Raw genomic sequence first — 15937 nt, 5'->3', positions numbered from 1 at the left:
GCATCCTAGTAAGGTTGCCCGGATGACACAACATAGCCGCGCAATAGCGCTTTCAACGTTCCAACTTTGATCAAGTCACAAATTTGACTGATTCTTTCATGAGCTGTGAATATAAATGCGCGATTAGCAGCGTCCACCCTATCAATTAGGTCACTGATGGGAATGCAGAGCCAAATAATCTAAATAGTATGAAGTCCGCAATAAGTCCGTGATATGATGGTAAACGACTTCCCCAACAGGTGTCCATGTCCAGCGACGATCTACAATGAACCAACCACGGCGATAGCAATAGTATACTATGTCATGAAGTGAAACAACAAACATTATGTATAGGATAAAAAGATCAGTACATATAAAGAACGCGGTCATCTGATGTTACATCGGGTTAGACGGAGTTGGCCCATTAGCGTGATCAAGATGCAAAGGAACTCGTATACCTACATTGATCACAGCATGCTGCACGAATGCTGTACAACAAGTGATAACCACAGATACGGATGGGCGTAGGGGCCATCACTGTCGCGGGGTATAATCACCCCCTGTAACAACAGGATCATTCTGCCCAAGTGGGCTAGGTCGCGTGGGCTGTACAACAGAGCCCCCAGCGAGGCCCGCAGCCTCTAGTAATGCAATTTGAGATACATTTGACAGCTCTCTAGTTTGAGGCTCCGATTCGTCGTGCCCAGGTAAGTCGCGATGGGAAGATGATATGGAATTTTGAGAGTAATGGGCGCCCGATGACGAAGGGCCCATGACGTCATCAATGATGTGGCCCAAGTCGATTTCGGGACCGCGCACCAAAGGGTCTATGAGTTTGCCGCGCTCGCTATCATTAAGCGATCCTGCACTATTGCGCGGATCCCAGGGGGTATCGTAGTCGGAGTATCTTCCTGGAGAGGGACGTGCGAGAACAACATCATCGAGGTCCTCGCCCATGAGCAGCGTTTCTCTGGCACGGGCTTGTCGTCGGCGCAAGTTTATGGTGTCGAGGAAGTGGAAGTGTTTGAAACGCCGACGTTGGCGGTAGAAAAAGACGGAGAGACTGATGACGAGGAGCACACCGGCGCCGATGACGGAGCCAGCGACAATGGCAGTGCGATCGCCAGCGGCGCTGTTGGTTGTTGGGGCACTGATGACCGTAGGGATAACCGTTGGGATAATAGTTTGGGACTGATGATATGTGAGAGGGTGTGGGGCTAAAACGCAAGGTACATACTGTGACGGGAGACGAATTAATGACTGTCACAAAAGATGAGGTGATGTACGAGGTGATGTAGGATATTGTCTGGTCTCCGTACGTGGAAGTTGGAGTCGTAGAAGTCGGGCTGTCGGTAAGGAGAGGTAGTGGTGACGGGGAACTTGAGGAAGGGGATGAAGATGATGTAGACGGTGCTGTGGAGGTAGACGACTGAGATGTAGACGGTGCTGTGGAAGTAGACGGCTGAGATGTAGAACTTGAAGTTTCTGTAGCTGGACTTGTAGAAGGAATGTCGGACGTGGATGTTGTTGACTCAGGCTGAGATGACCTAAGAGTAATTTTTCGTTAGCAGACTTAAGACGCCTCGCAAAAAATGTGCAAATGCCTACGTTGTAGCAGAAGAAATCGTACTGACATCAAGAGAGGTCGTCGCTTGAGTCGGAGGCAATGAACTACTTGATGAACTACTTGATGGTACCGGGGAATTGGTGGTACTAGTAGCTACCGAGCTACCGAGCAAGGTGGTGGATGACGCTGTGGTCGCTATCGTGGATGCCTGCATTCAGGATGAATACTGCGCAAGATGATACAAGTGTATAGGGAAATTGGACTTGGACTCCCAGTCCGAAGCACATACAGCCAATGGCTTATAATATAACTTGGACACGCACCTGAGTGTCTGTGAAGGATAGCGTGGGTGTGTTGGTCGAGGAAGTGCTAGATTGCACGGCGGCGTTGGACGAAGCAGAGTCGGCAGCGGTTGTCGATGGCGACGACTGCCGCGGATTAAAGAGAAGGAGGTCGCGCCCAGGCATGCGAGTTCGCCAAGTTTGTAATATCGCCAAGGTCGCCTTCTCAGACTCTGAAACAGTTTATGCTGCAAGGTACATGCGAGCATTGAATTTGACAGTGGGAAACAAATATCTTTGTCGTACCGCTAAATTCAGAAAGGGCGTCTATTTATCTTTCCCTGATTGGAGATTGGCTGAGTGCACGCTAAGTATACAAGTGTGACCACACTTAGTAGCCTTGGCCTCCACGGTGCTGGCACGAATGACGGGACGCTCAATCGAACGTGAACGAGTTTCCGCATTCTATTTCAAAACCGCATATTCCGGCCAGCTATGTTTCTCCGCAGCGACTTAACTCTCACTTTATTACATTACCCAGACGTTTCCGCCTTTTTTTACCTTCCTTTCCATTTCCTCAGCAAATCTCCCACCCGAGCCATTCACAGTGCTGGGTGAGTGCTTGATTACCCCGCCAGGTCTTGCAGCGTGTCCGAAGGCCAGCGCGATCGATGAAGGCCGTCAGTTGGATGCCCCGCAGTGTGCGCGGTGCCCTTTCTTGGACATTCAGACCGGAAGAGTATGTCCTCCTCACGGCCTCTCCCTCAGCAACACGAGCTACCGTCTACCGCCGTCGACATGGTTGCTCATGGCGTGGCTTCCTCCGCATGTTCACCTTGCGAAGAGTCCTGGTCTCCGTCACCCTCGTCCCTGTATTCCTATTACTCGCCATTATCTGTCAGGGCGTACCACCAAACTATGACGATATCAGGATGTTCCAGCAACGGCTCCCTCAGCACTCCCTGTCCGTGACACCCGCACATCAGCCGCAGTACATACGATTTCCAGGACACCTATGGGGTTTCGGGTTTAATAATGTTCTTCAAGAAGCGTGCGTACTGTTGTTCTGGTCATGTCTAATGAGTGGCTAATCGCTCTGATCAGAATTTTAATGTCTTACCTCGCCCACGTATCCAATCTATCATTTGTCTTCGAGGACTACACATGGTCACATTTACCACTTCCATGGACAATTTACGACTTCGCTCTGCGTCCCGCACGTATACCCTTGAACGCCCTCATCTCTGGACCAACAGCAGGAGGGCCAATGCCTAGCGCACCGAATGCACCCCGTGCAGTGAGCGCCGAGTTCTACGCGCACGTCTGTGGAGGACCTGAAAGTCGCAGACACGTTATCAGCTCTCTAAATGCACCTAATGATGCAGACGGCGTTGTCATGATCGACTGGTGGGTAGATCAGCTCGCGTCCGTGCAAGAGCCATGCATAGAAATAGATTCGTCTGCCCACGATGTCTTTGACAGACAGTGAGTCCTCTCCAACCAACTGCCAAGACTGCTTTACTGACGGAAACGACACGACAAGTTTTTTCGGAAACCCGCGGATTCTGTCTTTGTGGGAATCCTTGATTAAGTCGCCTATGTTGACTGACTTCGCTTGGTCACCGCTTGTGCAAGCGGCCGTTTCGCGTAATTTTGCGCTCCTCCAACCCGAGTCCGCTAAAGATCTCTATGACGCACATTCCCGTAAATCTCTCGCTGGGCTAGTCGCGCTGCATCTCCGCAGAGGCGATTACAAACGACACTGCCCGAACCTCGCAGAGTGGGGCGCAGATTATATGGGTATAAATCAGCATCAGTCGCTCCCAGATCGATTTGACCGATCTCCGTATGTTAACGATACGGATGCAAGGCTGTCGTACTATCTCGATCATTGCTGGCCGTCGACGGAGCAGGTTGTGGAAAGGCTAAGGGAGGTTCGGAATGAGTATCCTGGGCTAAGACGGGTGTATGTGCTCTCAAACGAATGGGCGTGGAGTCTTGATGGGCTCAAGAGCGCGCTTGAGGAGGATGGATGGGACGACTTGGTGAGCAGTGCTGATATCGTGCTCGATTCGGAGCAAAAATATGTGGCGATGGCGGTGGACATGGCGATTGCGGAGAAGGCTGAAGTTTTCATTGGGAACGGGGTAAGTTCTTCTATGCGGGCTGTGTTCACAGACGTTTAACTTACCTGCTGTAGTTCTCGAGCCTATCGTCCAATGTGGTAATGCTAAGGATGGCGAAGGGAATGGAGGGGCAGAGCAATCGGTTTTTGTGATAGATATAATGGACATATAACTTAGTACTATACCCCGGAACATTAGGCAAAGAGCGAACAGCAGAGGTGTTCGTAGGGAATATGGACAGTGAATACATGCAGACGTGCAAAATTGAAGACTCAGATAAGCGTCTTGGGGGCCGTTTGTCGCATCAACGACAGTGCCTTGATATCACAGCGAGATCGGATTAAAAATGCTGAACATACTGGTTTTCATCCAGGAGTACGACAGAGGAGACGTTAACATGGGGAGGCAGCGGTGGATGAGCTCAAGACAGAGAAGCTACTTAATAAGAATAAGTAGTGAAGCAAAATGAAGTGGTCGGATCCCAGGCGGCCCGAATGTCGATTACATAAGCACATTTACTCATTCAAGATGACCGTATCGGTTTTGATGAGCACTACTGTAATACAGGCTATACTGTCATAGTGATGCATAAAAACAGGCTAAGTAGCAGATTTTGATGATGCATTTACTATGCTAGAGAGCAGTGTGCATCAACCTCATCTCAGTTGGGAAAGTGATACATCATCCTCCTGCAGGAACTTCCCCACAACACCCAAAACATAGCCAATTTTGGGTATTCCCCACAATATCAACCTTTCCCACGCCCTCCCCATCCATCCCTGGCTCACCACCACACCACAATTAGATATAGCTTGTAGTTAAGTAGTAGTATATGTTATATACACATAAAAGAACATAATAGACCACTTTTTCTTTTTCTTTTTGCACCAATATTTTCCACACCACCTCTACCCATGAAATAAAGTGTAGGAAAGGTTCTTTGGTGTCAGCTAGGTGTACTTGGCTGCAGCCTCAGACTGAGTTGCAGACAGATACCAACATAGAAGGAGATTCAATGCTAGAGATGGAGGGCAGCTTGGGGCAGCAGGCTTTCATCAAGGCTGGAATGAAAAGAGCAAAGCCTGTAGGAGAAACAGAGGAAAAGAATTGGGAGCGTCTTTTCCAGGCTGTATACTATCACATGTGCGAGCTGCTCAAGGAGCAAATCCAAGAGCACAATGCTGATGGATCACAGCGCTCATCATCACAGTGCTTGCACATTTTGCCCTTCACAGAGATGGCAGATCTCCGGTACTGGTCTTCAAAATTCACTACCAATCCCATGTCAGACACTACCAATTTGTGGAAGCCTGATCTCATCCTCCTGGATTACAGGCTCAGAAAGTCCAGTTTATTGGAAAAGTCCTGGAAAGACATCCTCACAGGAGTTGAGATCACCCAATCTGACCTCTCTGTTGATCGCAAAATACCTTTGTTCTTGGGGGTTGCTAACAAGGGTTATCTGATGATGTGGGAGCCACTGTGGCATCATTTTATCCTACTTTTCAGTATCTCTAAGTTCAAACTTCATGCTCATTATATGGATCGCTCCAGCATGGTGATCTCAAAACCACTTCTGATCGTTACATCCCCTGTATGTTTTGTCAACATGTTAAATACCATCACTTTAGCAAATTGCTCTTCCCTCGGCTTTGATCCAACAATCCATATCTGCAACTCTTGCAACACCATTCCAAATCATGCTAATTTACTGAGTGGCTTTGATGCCATGCTTCCTGGGGTGATAGGTTGAGTTTATGACAACAATGAGAATGTGTACTGGATCATGGATATTCTATGGAAAAGCCACGAACTTTTCAAGTGTGGAACCATCTGCAATCACATTCAAGACAAGTTTAATCAGGAGTACACACTGAAGGATTGTTGGGTTGATGAGGATGTCAAAGATGTTGAGATATGGCTTCTCAAAGCAGTCAAAGGCATCCCGAACATGGTTCAACTTAGGAAATATTGGGATGTGCTTTATGATGGGCAGCCTGACTCCACATCACATAGTCATAGTCATTGCTTGACATTCAAATTCAAGAAAAAAATTCATTGGTGTATTCTCTTGACACCCTGTGGGCTCCCATTGACGCACTTCAATGATGTACCTGAGTTAATCGGGGTTTTTGTGACCTTGTCATTGGTGAGTTCCTTTCACAATCACCCAAAGTCCTCTGTAATGACCATGAGTTATAGCCCACAAAGCAATGGTGGGCCGATGTGTTCTTTATGGAGACCTCAGCCCTAATATTGTTATTATTTACAGAGGAAAAGGCTATTTTATAGACTTTGACCATGCAAATTTTCTCAATGATGATGGAAAAGTGGACATGAGTCTATGTGGTACTGTGCATTATAATGTCACAATTATTTCTGCTTGCATTAACCTCATGGTTTATAGGGAACTGTACCATACATATCCTTTCGCATTCTCTGCCTAATGGGAGATGGCCTTTTGGTCGAACATACACCCTGCAACAATCTCAAGTCACTCTTTTACATCCTGCTCAAATTCACTGTGATGTATCTAGGACCAAAAGGTGCACTGGCCCCCTGACCTAGCAAAGAAGCTTTGTGACGGGACACCATTTGGAGGTGGGGGCTTGCCTATGAGAGCATGACCCGTGATGGTCTCACGACTAGCAGTATGTGGAAGCAGGAATTCATCCATGGTCTGGCTGACCCACCATTAATCACCCCATACTTTATCCTCTGCCACCCCCTCCTTGAAGAGTGGCATTGTGTGATCTCTCTTGCAAGCACTCAGTCAATTACCCTGTCTCACAATAAAATCTGCGATATTCTAACATGGGGCTTAAGTATGATCAGTCAGCAACTTGCCCAGATACCTCCTCCTGCACCTCCATCTGCACCAGAACCAACCATTGCTCCATTGCCTCCTCCTGCATCTACATCACAGCAGGTTGCAACCATCGCTGTATCGCAGACAGGTAGCTTACTAGTGCGAAGTGCATGGAGAAAGATGATATCACAAATGGATGATGGACAAACTAATTATGAGCAGAAGCATACATTTGTGAACTAGCACAGTACAGTTTGACTATGGTGTGAAGTTATACAATGAGCACAAATACATTGAATGATCTGGACAAAGCATGAGGGCGCTAAGGTATGACGCGCTAAGTACCGAACATATAGTGATGGTGACAGGAGATATATGAGACTAAGACAAGGTTAAGGGTTAGAAGACATGGAAGGTCTGGATTCAGGTGCCTGTGTGCAATGCTTAATCTGAGTGTCAGGTGGAACACCACAAAGAAGGAGTTTGGTAGTGGCTCTGATGCGAAAGCAGTGGCCGGAAAGTACAGGGAGATCTGAAGACTTCCAGATGTTGTTGCAGTGAGTGAGGAACCACAATTTCGTCATAGGGGACCAGCCCTGTTTGGTTTCAAAAGCAAAAAGAGGAGTGTGGCTGGGAACAGAAATGTTGGCTGACAAATGGTGAATGAGAGTGTTGTGAGGATTGGTAATATCATTGATCTTGGTGGCAATGATATCCTCTCCGTCCATGTGCACAGTTTTGGACCATGGTATGTGGAAGATGGCATACTGGATGTTAGAGGACATTGAGAACTTGCGAATGTCAACCAACTGGGAGATGTGATGAGAAGAGTTGAAAAAGTTTAAGGATGGAATAACTAATTTGCCAAGCCTGCACAAGAGGTGAGGCGAGTGTAGTGAGTAAAGAGTGAAACAATGTACCTGCAGCAGCTCCAAAAAGCAATGCATGCTACACAGTAGACAGCAGAGTCGAAGGAGTTTGAGAGATCAAGAGAATGATACAGCACGTGCATGTGGTTGATGGAAATGGGAGGTCTGCGAGGCCATTTGGAAGAAGTGGGAACCACTTTCGCCAACCTAGCTTTCGTTCGTCTCAAGAGTGAATGACTGTGCCAAGGGGCACCATTGTACTGATGCCAAAAATGGAGACCTGCTAGCCAATTGTCAGCCATAGTTTCGGTGACTTTGCCAGCCCAAGAAGCGATGAAGGCAGTGAGAAGGTATTCTAATGCAGGTAAACAATGATTTTCTGGGATGGAAATAGAGTTGCAAAACTAATGGAAGCGAAGAAGACCTGCACCATAGTTTTCTCTGGTTTTTATTTTGACGGACAGTAACATGACATCGAGGAGATAGGAAGCTGTGTTAATGGGTAGTGAGCCAAGAAGAGTTGCATGGAAGGAATCTGACTGGGGTGCTGACCAAAGCTTCAGACGGTTGTGAGCAAGAACGTGAGGATGGAAGGAAGAAGGTGTGAGAGAATTAACAGGAAGTGGTTTGCGAGGTTTGCGAATCTTGTGAACAGCCAAAGGCAGCACCCCTAATGCCGGATTCTTCTTCAAAGATTCACGGAGTAGGGCAATAGCTGTCACTATACTGGCATCTGCCAGATCAATGGTAAGGTCACTGGACATGAGGTTGAATGAAGGGGGTCAGCTCATCAGGCAGCTGAAAGGCGGGGAGACGACAGATGGCTGGGCTGGTTTTGCCACATGAAACCAAGTCCGCTTTGTTAGCCAGTGACTCCATGTAAGAGAGAATGTGCAAAGTGTTCGAGGCCATGGCGATGGCTTTGATGCGCCTGATACAGAGGTTTACCTGGAAATTTTGATTGTGACCGCACTTGAAGGCTCCTATGACGCCTTGGTTGTCAGAGTGGATTATGATAGAGCAGTTTCTCCACCCGCTAGTGTGCAGAGTCATGACTGCGAGTTCGACCACGACGGCCTCAAGCCATCCAATGTCTCTGCTGTGACCTTTTCAGCCGGTGATGTTCATCCAGGCATCCCATTTGTTGCCCCAGATTAGGCCTATGCCCCAATCGGTTGAGGCGTCCACCCAGATATTTGATATCTTGAGGTGAACTGGGAGGAGTAAGAGACCTTGGTGGTGGTTTGATGGCTAAGGTGTCATGCCACCAAGTCAGGTCACCTTTAACTGAGGGAGGAGGGTCTCGAGATATGAAGTTGTTGTGATATTGTGCGATAAAGCAAGACAGATTCACGAGGTAGGTTCTACTGTGTGGAATGATGAAGGTGACGTGTGATAACATGCTGTGGATGCTGAGGGCATCTTTGTGACTGACGAGTTTGCCTCTGAGGATTGCATCGAGCATGTGGTTGACCTTCGCTAAGTACTTGAGTCTCTTTGCTTCTGGGAGTGAGACCAAGCACACTAGAAGATCCCACAGAAACCCTAAGTATGTAAAAAAATATGTGAAATCTGTACATTTCTTTGAGTGCCATGGAATGCCAAGAGGGAGTGTCTTTGTGTAGATATCTGCAAGTCCGAAGAGGAAAAGGTAGGGTGTGGTGCTGCCATCTGAGCACAGGTATCCCCTGCCGACTGGGAAGCGAAAGATAGAGTGATTTTTGACCCACTTCTTGATCGGGGAGATGTCCATGCAATGGAGGATGTCTACTGTCGCATCAGTGACGTTGCCTTGAACATCGCCAGTGGTTGTGAGGCCAAAAGGAAAAATGTGATTGATCCAGAACTGACCGTCAAAACTGACAATGAGAAATCTCTTATGTGGAGGCCATACTGGCACTGTATGGTATGCAGCTTTGATGTCCATGGTAGCAGCTTGCATACCAGGGGGGGCTGTGGCTACCTGAAACTAGAATCAACACTGGTGTGCGAAAGAGGCAACACAAGATGCAACACGGGTGCAGTATGCAAAGGGCACTGCATGTTGGGACAAGGCACAAAGAGGTGTGAAACACGAAAGAGGTGTGAGGGGAGCAGAACATGAAAGAGGCGCTGCATGCGAGAAAGCACAAAAGGGTGCTGAGCGCAAAAGAGGCGCAAACGAGGCACAAAAGGGTGCGTGGCGCAAAAGGGCGCTTGGACATGCGCATATATGCACTTGAAAGCAGAAGAACTTACTATTTCTGCAACTTGTGCAGCAGTGCCCCACTCAGTAGGAAAGTCTTCTGCGTCTAAGTAGTTGTTTACTGAGTACCTGTCCTCCTTGTTGTGGTAAGACAAGTTGCAGATAATTCTGAACTTGCTGGGCTTGCTGGCTTTCTCTACTAAGCCCAAAGGGCAGGATACGAAACAACTGCTGAGTTCATGTTCCACTTGATTGGTGGAGAACGGACCAGACATGCAATTAAGAGAAACTTTGTCTGTGAGGTAGTCTCGAATGACTTGTGGGTTATCTATGGTGGACTTGTGGTTGGGTGGGGTGTAAGTGTGAGAGAGAAAGGGCATGTCTCTGATCGGGAAACCATTGCAAATGTTTGAGATGAGATCTGGGTAGCGAGAAGTAAGGTCAAACTTTGCTAAGTAATGTTCAAAGGCGTCAGCTTTGTAAGGTGTGATGACACAATACAGAGACTCTCTAGCATGAACGAGCGATGGCTGCATGAGACTTGCTACCACAGACAGAACAGATGTGAATGACGTTGTCTCCATGTCTTGCTTTGATACAATGACTGATGTTGTAGGAGATACAGACGATGGCTGATGATGACTTGAGGATGAGTTTCTCTTGCCATTGACAGATGGGCTGCACGTTCTTGATGGTGAGTGTGTGAGTACAGTCACTGGCCATGTGTCTGTTCCAACCACAGATGAGGCAAAGGGGTCCATTGAAGGAGGCCCCTTTGCCTTTCTGAAAGGACTTGTTTGCATCAGCGCTAGAAGAAGTGTTGGTGCTGTCTGTCCTGGGTTTGGCCTGTGGGTAGTGTTGGTACTGATTTGAACCGCTACCACCTGACTCGAAGCGAGTGGCTAAAGCTGTAAGGCGAGCAACTTCTTTGCTAGCATTGGCTGTGGACTCTTTGGTTTTCATATGGGATACCATCGTGAGAGTGTCGTCCCAGCGACACTCATATGCAGCTTCTGAGAGGAAGGTTTTCGTGTTGAAGAAAAGGCACCTTGTTTCAATGTCAAAGGCTGTAATGGTGTTGAAGTGGTCAGTGAAATGTCTATGTGCAAGACAGAATTGACAGTGCACTGTAAACTTCTCGATAACAGTGGGACCTGCAATGATATTGAGGAGCTCCAGGAAGTTCTCTGAGGCTTCATAAAATTCCCCTGGGGTAAGGGTAGACTTGGCTGGGAAAGTAGATGTGTCAAGGACGGACTTCTTTAAGTCACTGAGCATGAGGCCTTTCTTCATGGTAATACATGAGGGATCAGTGTGCATCCTCTTGATGGTGGTGGCCATCAAAAGTGTAAGCAGCATGTGAAGGCTGGAGTTAGCCAGATTAATGACTACCTGCGGGATTTCATAAACGTTATCAAAAGACAATGCGATCTTTATATGCGTGTCTTCATATGCTTGACCTGATGAAGCTGTGGATCCTTGAGCTACTGGAGCAGTGGAAGGTGCGGTTCCTCCAACAATGGGTTGTGCGACAGCCCTTGAAGTCGGAGTAAGAGCATTGAAGTCTCGTACTAAGTTGATAAGCGGGGTGTTAGTGTTGACTGGGTTAGGGTCGGGCAAGGTTCTCTGTTGCTCTGCTGGCACATCAAGGGCTTCTTCATCTTCGGAGACTTTGTCAGAGGTTGCATGACGTCTATCAGCACATTCCTCATTATGTGCTTGACACACCTTGTTCTCGCGTATGATGTCACCACATGAGGTAAGAACCGTTACATGGCCTCATCTGCTGGAGTTACCCACAGAATTGGCCAATCTTCCAGTGTTCCCACCTTCGCTACCCCCATTAGGGTTAAGGGTTGAGGTATCTTTCCCCCCTACACCTGCAGGAAGCCTAGGGATTGATGTGTTGTTAGTCATCATATGCATCTGAATAAAATAGTGATATTGAGGGACTAGGACTGTCAAGCACTCCACTAAAAGAAAAGTGACGAGCAAACACGAGGAGAAAAGATAAGGACATGTTGATGGGATGCACGTCAGGAGAACATGTTTGGCTCGCTTAGTAAGCACTTGTTTGTGCCTGTTGTTCACGAGCTCACAGCAGGCTCAAATGGCACCCTCCTATACCACCATCTGTGCCTGCAAGTGTGCCAACTGTTGCCCAGTCACTTCCTGATCTTCCCTTAGCTGTTTGTTGGCCTTGTTGTTCAAAGCTGGCACCTATCAAACACTAGTTGGCTGGTTTGGTTTTTCTCTCATTGTATACATATCTGTAGAGTATACCCCACAACACACACTCACTACATCCAATATCTCATGTTTATTCTTTGTTTAACACCCCACAAACGTGAGCTCTACCTACATGTAGTGCTTTGTATAATGTACACTTCCTAGTTTACATAAGTCCCTGCAGTTATATTTTGGGACGTCGCCCAACCTCCAACTTTGTCAAGTTCTATCCATGCATCCAAAGAAGAAAGCCAGGCACACTTCTCCCAAATGGTCCTTGAACAATTTGAGGACAAGGAAAATTGCTGATACAGCACATGAAGACACTGATGGTTCTCGACAGCAAAGAGAATTGTCCACACGAGGTGTTGGTGGTCATGCAGCACAGCTCAAAAAAAACTGGAGAGATCTTAGTGGCCCTGGCAAGGCAACAGGAGGGAAGACATATTGTCAAAATAAGTGACTCAGAAGTCAATCCCATGGCACCTTCACAGCAGCTCAAGAAAGGAAAGAAAAAGGTAACTGATTCTTTTCAAGCTACCTCAGCTAACATTCTTTTAGGCTGACACAAATTCTCTGCCTCATCCTGTTGAAGACGACAACTCACAATCAAACATCTGACATCATTATTCATTCCTAAACATGGCCAGCCCTGATGATAGGTTGGGGTTCAAGCCACCTTCCACTGACAAACAGGATCCCTGGGAGGCAATGCAGTCCATCAGTCACAGTTCCAAGAAAGCTGTGGGCAAATCCTTAGAATGTGATGCAAGGAAGGATAGAAGACCATGGGATTTAGATGAACATGATGAGTCAGAGGATGATGCAAAGGATGATGCCAATGAGCAAGACCACAATGATCAACCCAGTGAAGATGAAGATGGCTTGTTGCATGATATGCAGGAGTAAGTTGCACATTCCTTGTATCTTTTCCTCACATTTTTTTCATCCTTGTCCACTCAAGGGCTCAAGTGAACTGCATGGCCTCATACGGTGATGAAGACAGCAATACTCACATGGATCTTGACCAGGGGGATTTTGACAGCCGAGTCTTGGACAACAATCCTACTCATCACAAAGCCACAGACACTTTTGATGTCCTTGAACACCATCAAATGAAAAATGGACAACACAAAGCTCCCTCCCCAACTTGTTTAGCACACACACATGTAAGTTTTTATTTCACTTATTATGCACGATTACTGATCTGTCCCCCAGTCTTCTCATGAACACAGGTCTACCCATCCATGTGAGACTGGCTCAAAGTCTCATCAGTGTTCATGTTTTTCATTTGTTGTATTAGGGATCTCATCACCCCTCCCTCAAATGAGCATACACTTCTTCCTCTTCCACGCACTTGACCCATGGACACATGCCTCGCAGAGCACCATCTAAAAAAATTGCATTGACCTGTGTGCAACCAGATAGTTCACCTCCACACCTCTCTGTTACTTATTCAAAGTTCCCTCCAAACTTACCTCATTCTTCCTCCTTCCACAAACTGTCTCCTCGTCCCTGCTCTCCAACTCAGTCTATGGTTTCTTCCAGTCACAAACTGCCCTCCTCTCATGGACAGTCTTTGGCACAATCTCTGCCCAGGCATTCTGCTCAGCCAGATTGGACACCTTCTCCCACTTCTAGTTCAAACCAATCTCACTCTCATAGTGCCTCACCTGTTCAACGCAGCATCCCTCGAAGCTCAGCTTCTATCCAACATCTTGGCAAGCTTTCCTGCAGGAAGCAAAGTTGGAAATGTGGTTGCAGGCAGTTTTATCACATCCTCTTCCAGCTCATCAGGATGTGGTATCACTGGCACAAGAAGTTTTGGATACCATATTATGGACATACCACATAAAGAAGCTGAAGCTTGACAATGGTAAGTTTCCCTGCACCATCAGAAATCACTCCAATTTGATGTCCTTGTGAAGGTTATTTCCTAGAGTATAAAACACTGATGTCGTGACTGGTAAGTACTGAGCTTAAATACAAACTTTGCTAATGAACCAACAGCTCTGTGACGACCTGTTCACCTTTTGTACAGAGCTCAAAAAAATTGTGATATTTATCATGAAGCAATTATACAGTATATTCTTGAAGGGCAACTCAATGCACAAGGAGTGTGTCAGTGAAGCAGTGGCTAAGCTCCTGAAGACCAGCAAATATCTTCGGCTCCCTGACTCTTCTGAGGTCAGTGACAACCTCATGGTGTGCAACATTCATTATTGATGTTTGCAGAAAAAATACACCAATTTTGTGTCACAAGTCCTTAAGGAAGCCTGTCTCAGTTTTTAGTATGGCAACAGTAAAAAAGTGCTCAAACTAACTGATGAATTTCAACACAAAATTCCTGTCAATGGCCTTATTCTGGTGGCTGTGGTTGTAGGCTTTGGTTTTATTAATTTTTATATTCATCACTGATCAATACTTAACAGATAAAGGGTGTTCTCTCTGGCTTCTGCGACAGTGGTACTGACAAGGTGCCTGACCTTGCCACTGACATGTGCAGGGCTGACTTCAATGCACTGCAAAAGTCTATCAACAAGTTGATGGTCGTTCCCAAGCGTCAAGTGGAGCCTGAAGAGATGCAGAAGGAATGGGCCAAGGAGGGGATGATAGGTGGAATTCACAATGACTCGGATGGTGCAGCAGGCAGCAAGGATATCAATATCATCATTTAGTAGATTTTTTGAGCTGTTACAATGTCATTTGCACAGCATGTTTGATCTATCTACAATAATCTAGTCTGCCTGCAATGTCCAGCATGTCTACATTGTCCAGCATGTCTACATTGTCCAGTTTGTCTACACTGTCCAGTTTGTCTACATTGTCCAGTTTGTCCAGTCTGTCCAGTCTGTCAATATTGTGCCTTTCTGTATGGATTGTAAGTGTCATATACCTGATCCAACCACTCCGACAATATTGATATCCGCTCTGCTCGACCCTACACCCCTCCCACTTTCCTGTCACCTCTGCTCCATCTGCCCTCTGCTTGATCCAGTCAGCTCCCACATCCACTTCTGTGCTCCCGCTCAACCACTTCATCAGTTACCTTCCATATCATCTCCATTCAACTGGAACCTCTTTCCCCATTTAGGTATATACTGACACATAAAACTTACTTCCCGGATCACCGGTACTTCCTATAACTGCTTGATTACTAATCCAACACATACATATTGATATCCACTCTGACTTATGTTTTCACCTGTGTTAATACTTACAAATTGTATACTTGATACATAGCCTCATACCATGGACTACTGGTCACTGCCTCTTACTTAAAAGTATATAAAACATATCATGTACTTAGCTACTTTCCTCAGTCTTAATATTACTTGTCTTCCCGCAGTCTCTACCAGTGGGAATTCTCCATAGGACTTTGCTCTCTCCGGACACAAGTTTACCTTGTTGTCACCTCCAATCCTCTGCTTCAACTTAGAGTAGTGCTCTAAAGTATTCACTCTTACCTCTCCGACCTAACCAACCAATCCCCTTACTCCCCTCTGCCCCAACGCACTTTCCCTGCTTCACCTGCTCTGCTTCTAGTCAGACCACCACTAGTAGCATTTACCTCCCGACCCACAAAGCAGACCAAAGCAGTCTGCCCGTCCTATTGTTGGACAACATTGGTCCTGCTCCAAATTCGGGGCACATACTCGGCTAAAGGCACAGCGCAAGAGCTGAAGCCAAGCCCCGACCCCTCCGCTTCTCCATCTGAGCATGGTACCTAACAGTAAGGCTTTGTGACAGGATTGTAAAGAAGGGACTTAGCTGTGGGATTGTACTGTTTGTAAAAATCTGTAAAAATCTGTACAAGGTTCCCCTAGTTTGCTGATGTGTATCATATGTACAGGTCTCTGAAGCTTGTATTGGGACAAAACAGACAAAAAAG

At 46.7% G+C, this 15937-nt stretch overlaps 5 protein-coding genes across 5 annotated transcripts; 3 read left to right on the top strand and 2 right to left on the bottom strand.

The window, feature by feature from the left end:
• Positions 1-78: 78 nt before the first annotated feature.
• On the bottom strand, positions 79-2109 carry EDB91DRAFT_1164292 (uncharacterized protein). Its single transcript, XM_041319925.1, has 5 exons — positions 1870-2109; positions 1588-1754; positions 1217-1526; positions 442-1170; positions 79-369 (listed from the first exon to the last, which is right to left on the bottom strand). Exons 1-4 carry the CDS (start codon positions 2011-2013, stop codon positions 514-516), a joined length of 1278 nt encoding a protein of 425 aa, XP_041171725.1. The 5' UTR covers positions 2014-2109; the 3' UTR covers positions 79-369; positions 442-513.
• A 14-nt stretch (positions 2110-2123) lies between these two features.
• EDB91DRAFT_893693 (uncharacterized protein) lies at positions 2124-4398 on the top strand. Its single transcript, XM_041328755.1, has 4 exons — positions 2124-2878; positions 2932-3312; positions 3371-3974; positions 4028-4398. The coding sequence occupies exons 1-4, from the start codon at positions 2499-2501 to the stop codon at positions 4103-4105; spliced, it is 1443 nt and encodes a 480-aa protein (XP_041171724.1). The 5' UTR covers positions 2124-2498; the 3' UTR covers positions 4106-4398.
• A 570-nt stretch (positions 4399-4968) lies between these two features.
• EDB91DRAFT_1086471 (uncharacterized protein) lies at positions 4969-6580 on the top strand (the record flags this gene model as incomplete). Its single annotated transcript, XM_041316056.1, has 3 exons — positions 4969-5547; positions 5725-6102; positions 6491-6580. The coding sequence occupies 3 exons, from the start codon at positions 4969-4971 to the stop codon at positions 6578-6580; spliced, it is 1047 nt and encodes a 348-aa protein (XP_041171723.1).
• Positions 6581-7217: 637 nt separating this feature from the next.
• EDB91DRAFT_1030061 (uncharacterized protein) lies at positions 7218-7646 on the bottom strand (the record flags this gene model as incomplete). The annotated part of the gene is made up of 1 exon (XM_041312699.1): positions 7218-7646. A coding segment is annotated over one exon (429 nt), but the record flags the coding sequence as incomplete, so codon positions are not given.
• A 4631-nt stretch (positions 7647-12277) lies between these two features.
• On the top strand, positions 12278-14723 carry EDB91DRAFT_1086469 (uncharacterized protein; the record flags this gene model as incomplete). The annotated part of the gene is made up of 6 exons (XM_041316055.1): positions 12278-12504; positions 12708-12950; positions 13010-13214; positions 13732-13921; positions 14087-14232; positions 14478-14723. 6 exons carry the CDS (start codon positions 12278-12280, stop codon positions 14721-14723), a joined length of 1257 nt encoding a protein of 418 aa, XP_041171721.1.
• Between the last annotated feature and the right edge of the window lie 1214 nt (positions 14724-15937).

Source organism: Suillus paluster (genome assembly GCF_016628075.1).
Source record: "Suillus paluster strain FC165 chromosome Unknown EDB91scaffold_96, whole genome shotgun sequence".
NCBI classification, from domain to species: Eukaryota; Fungi; Basidiomycota; class Agaricomycetes; order Boletales; family Suillaceae; genus Suillus; species Suillus paluster.
Note: the sequence above shows the minus strand (reverse complement) of the source record. Positions and strands in the feature narration are given on the sequence as shown.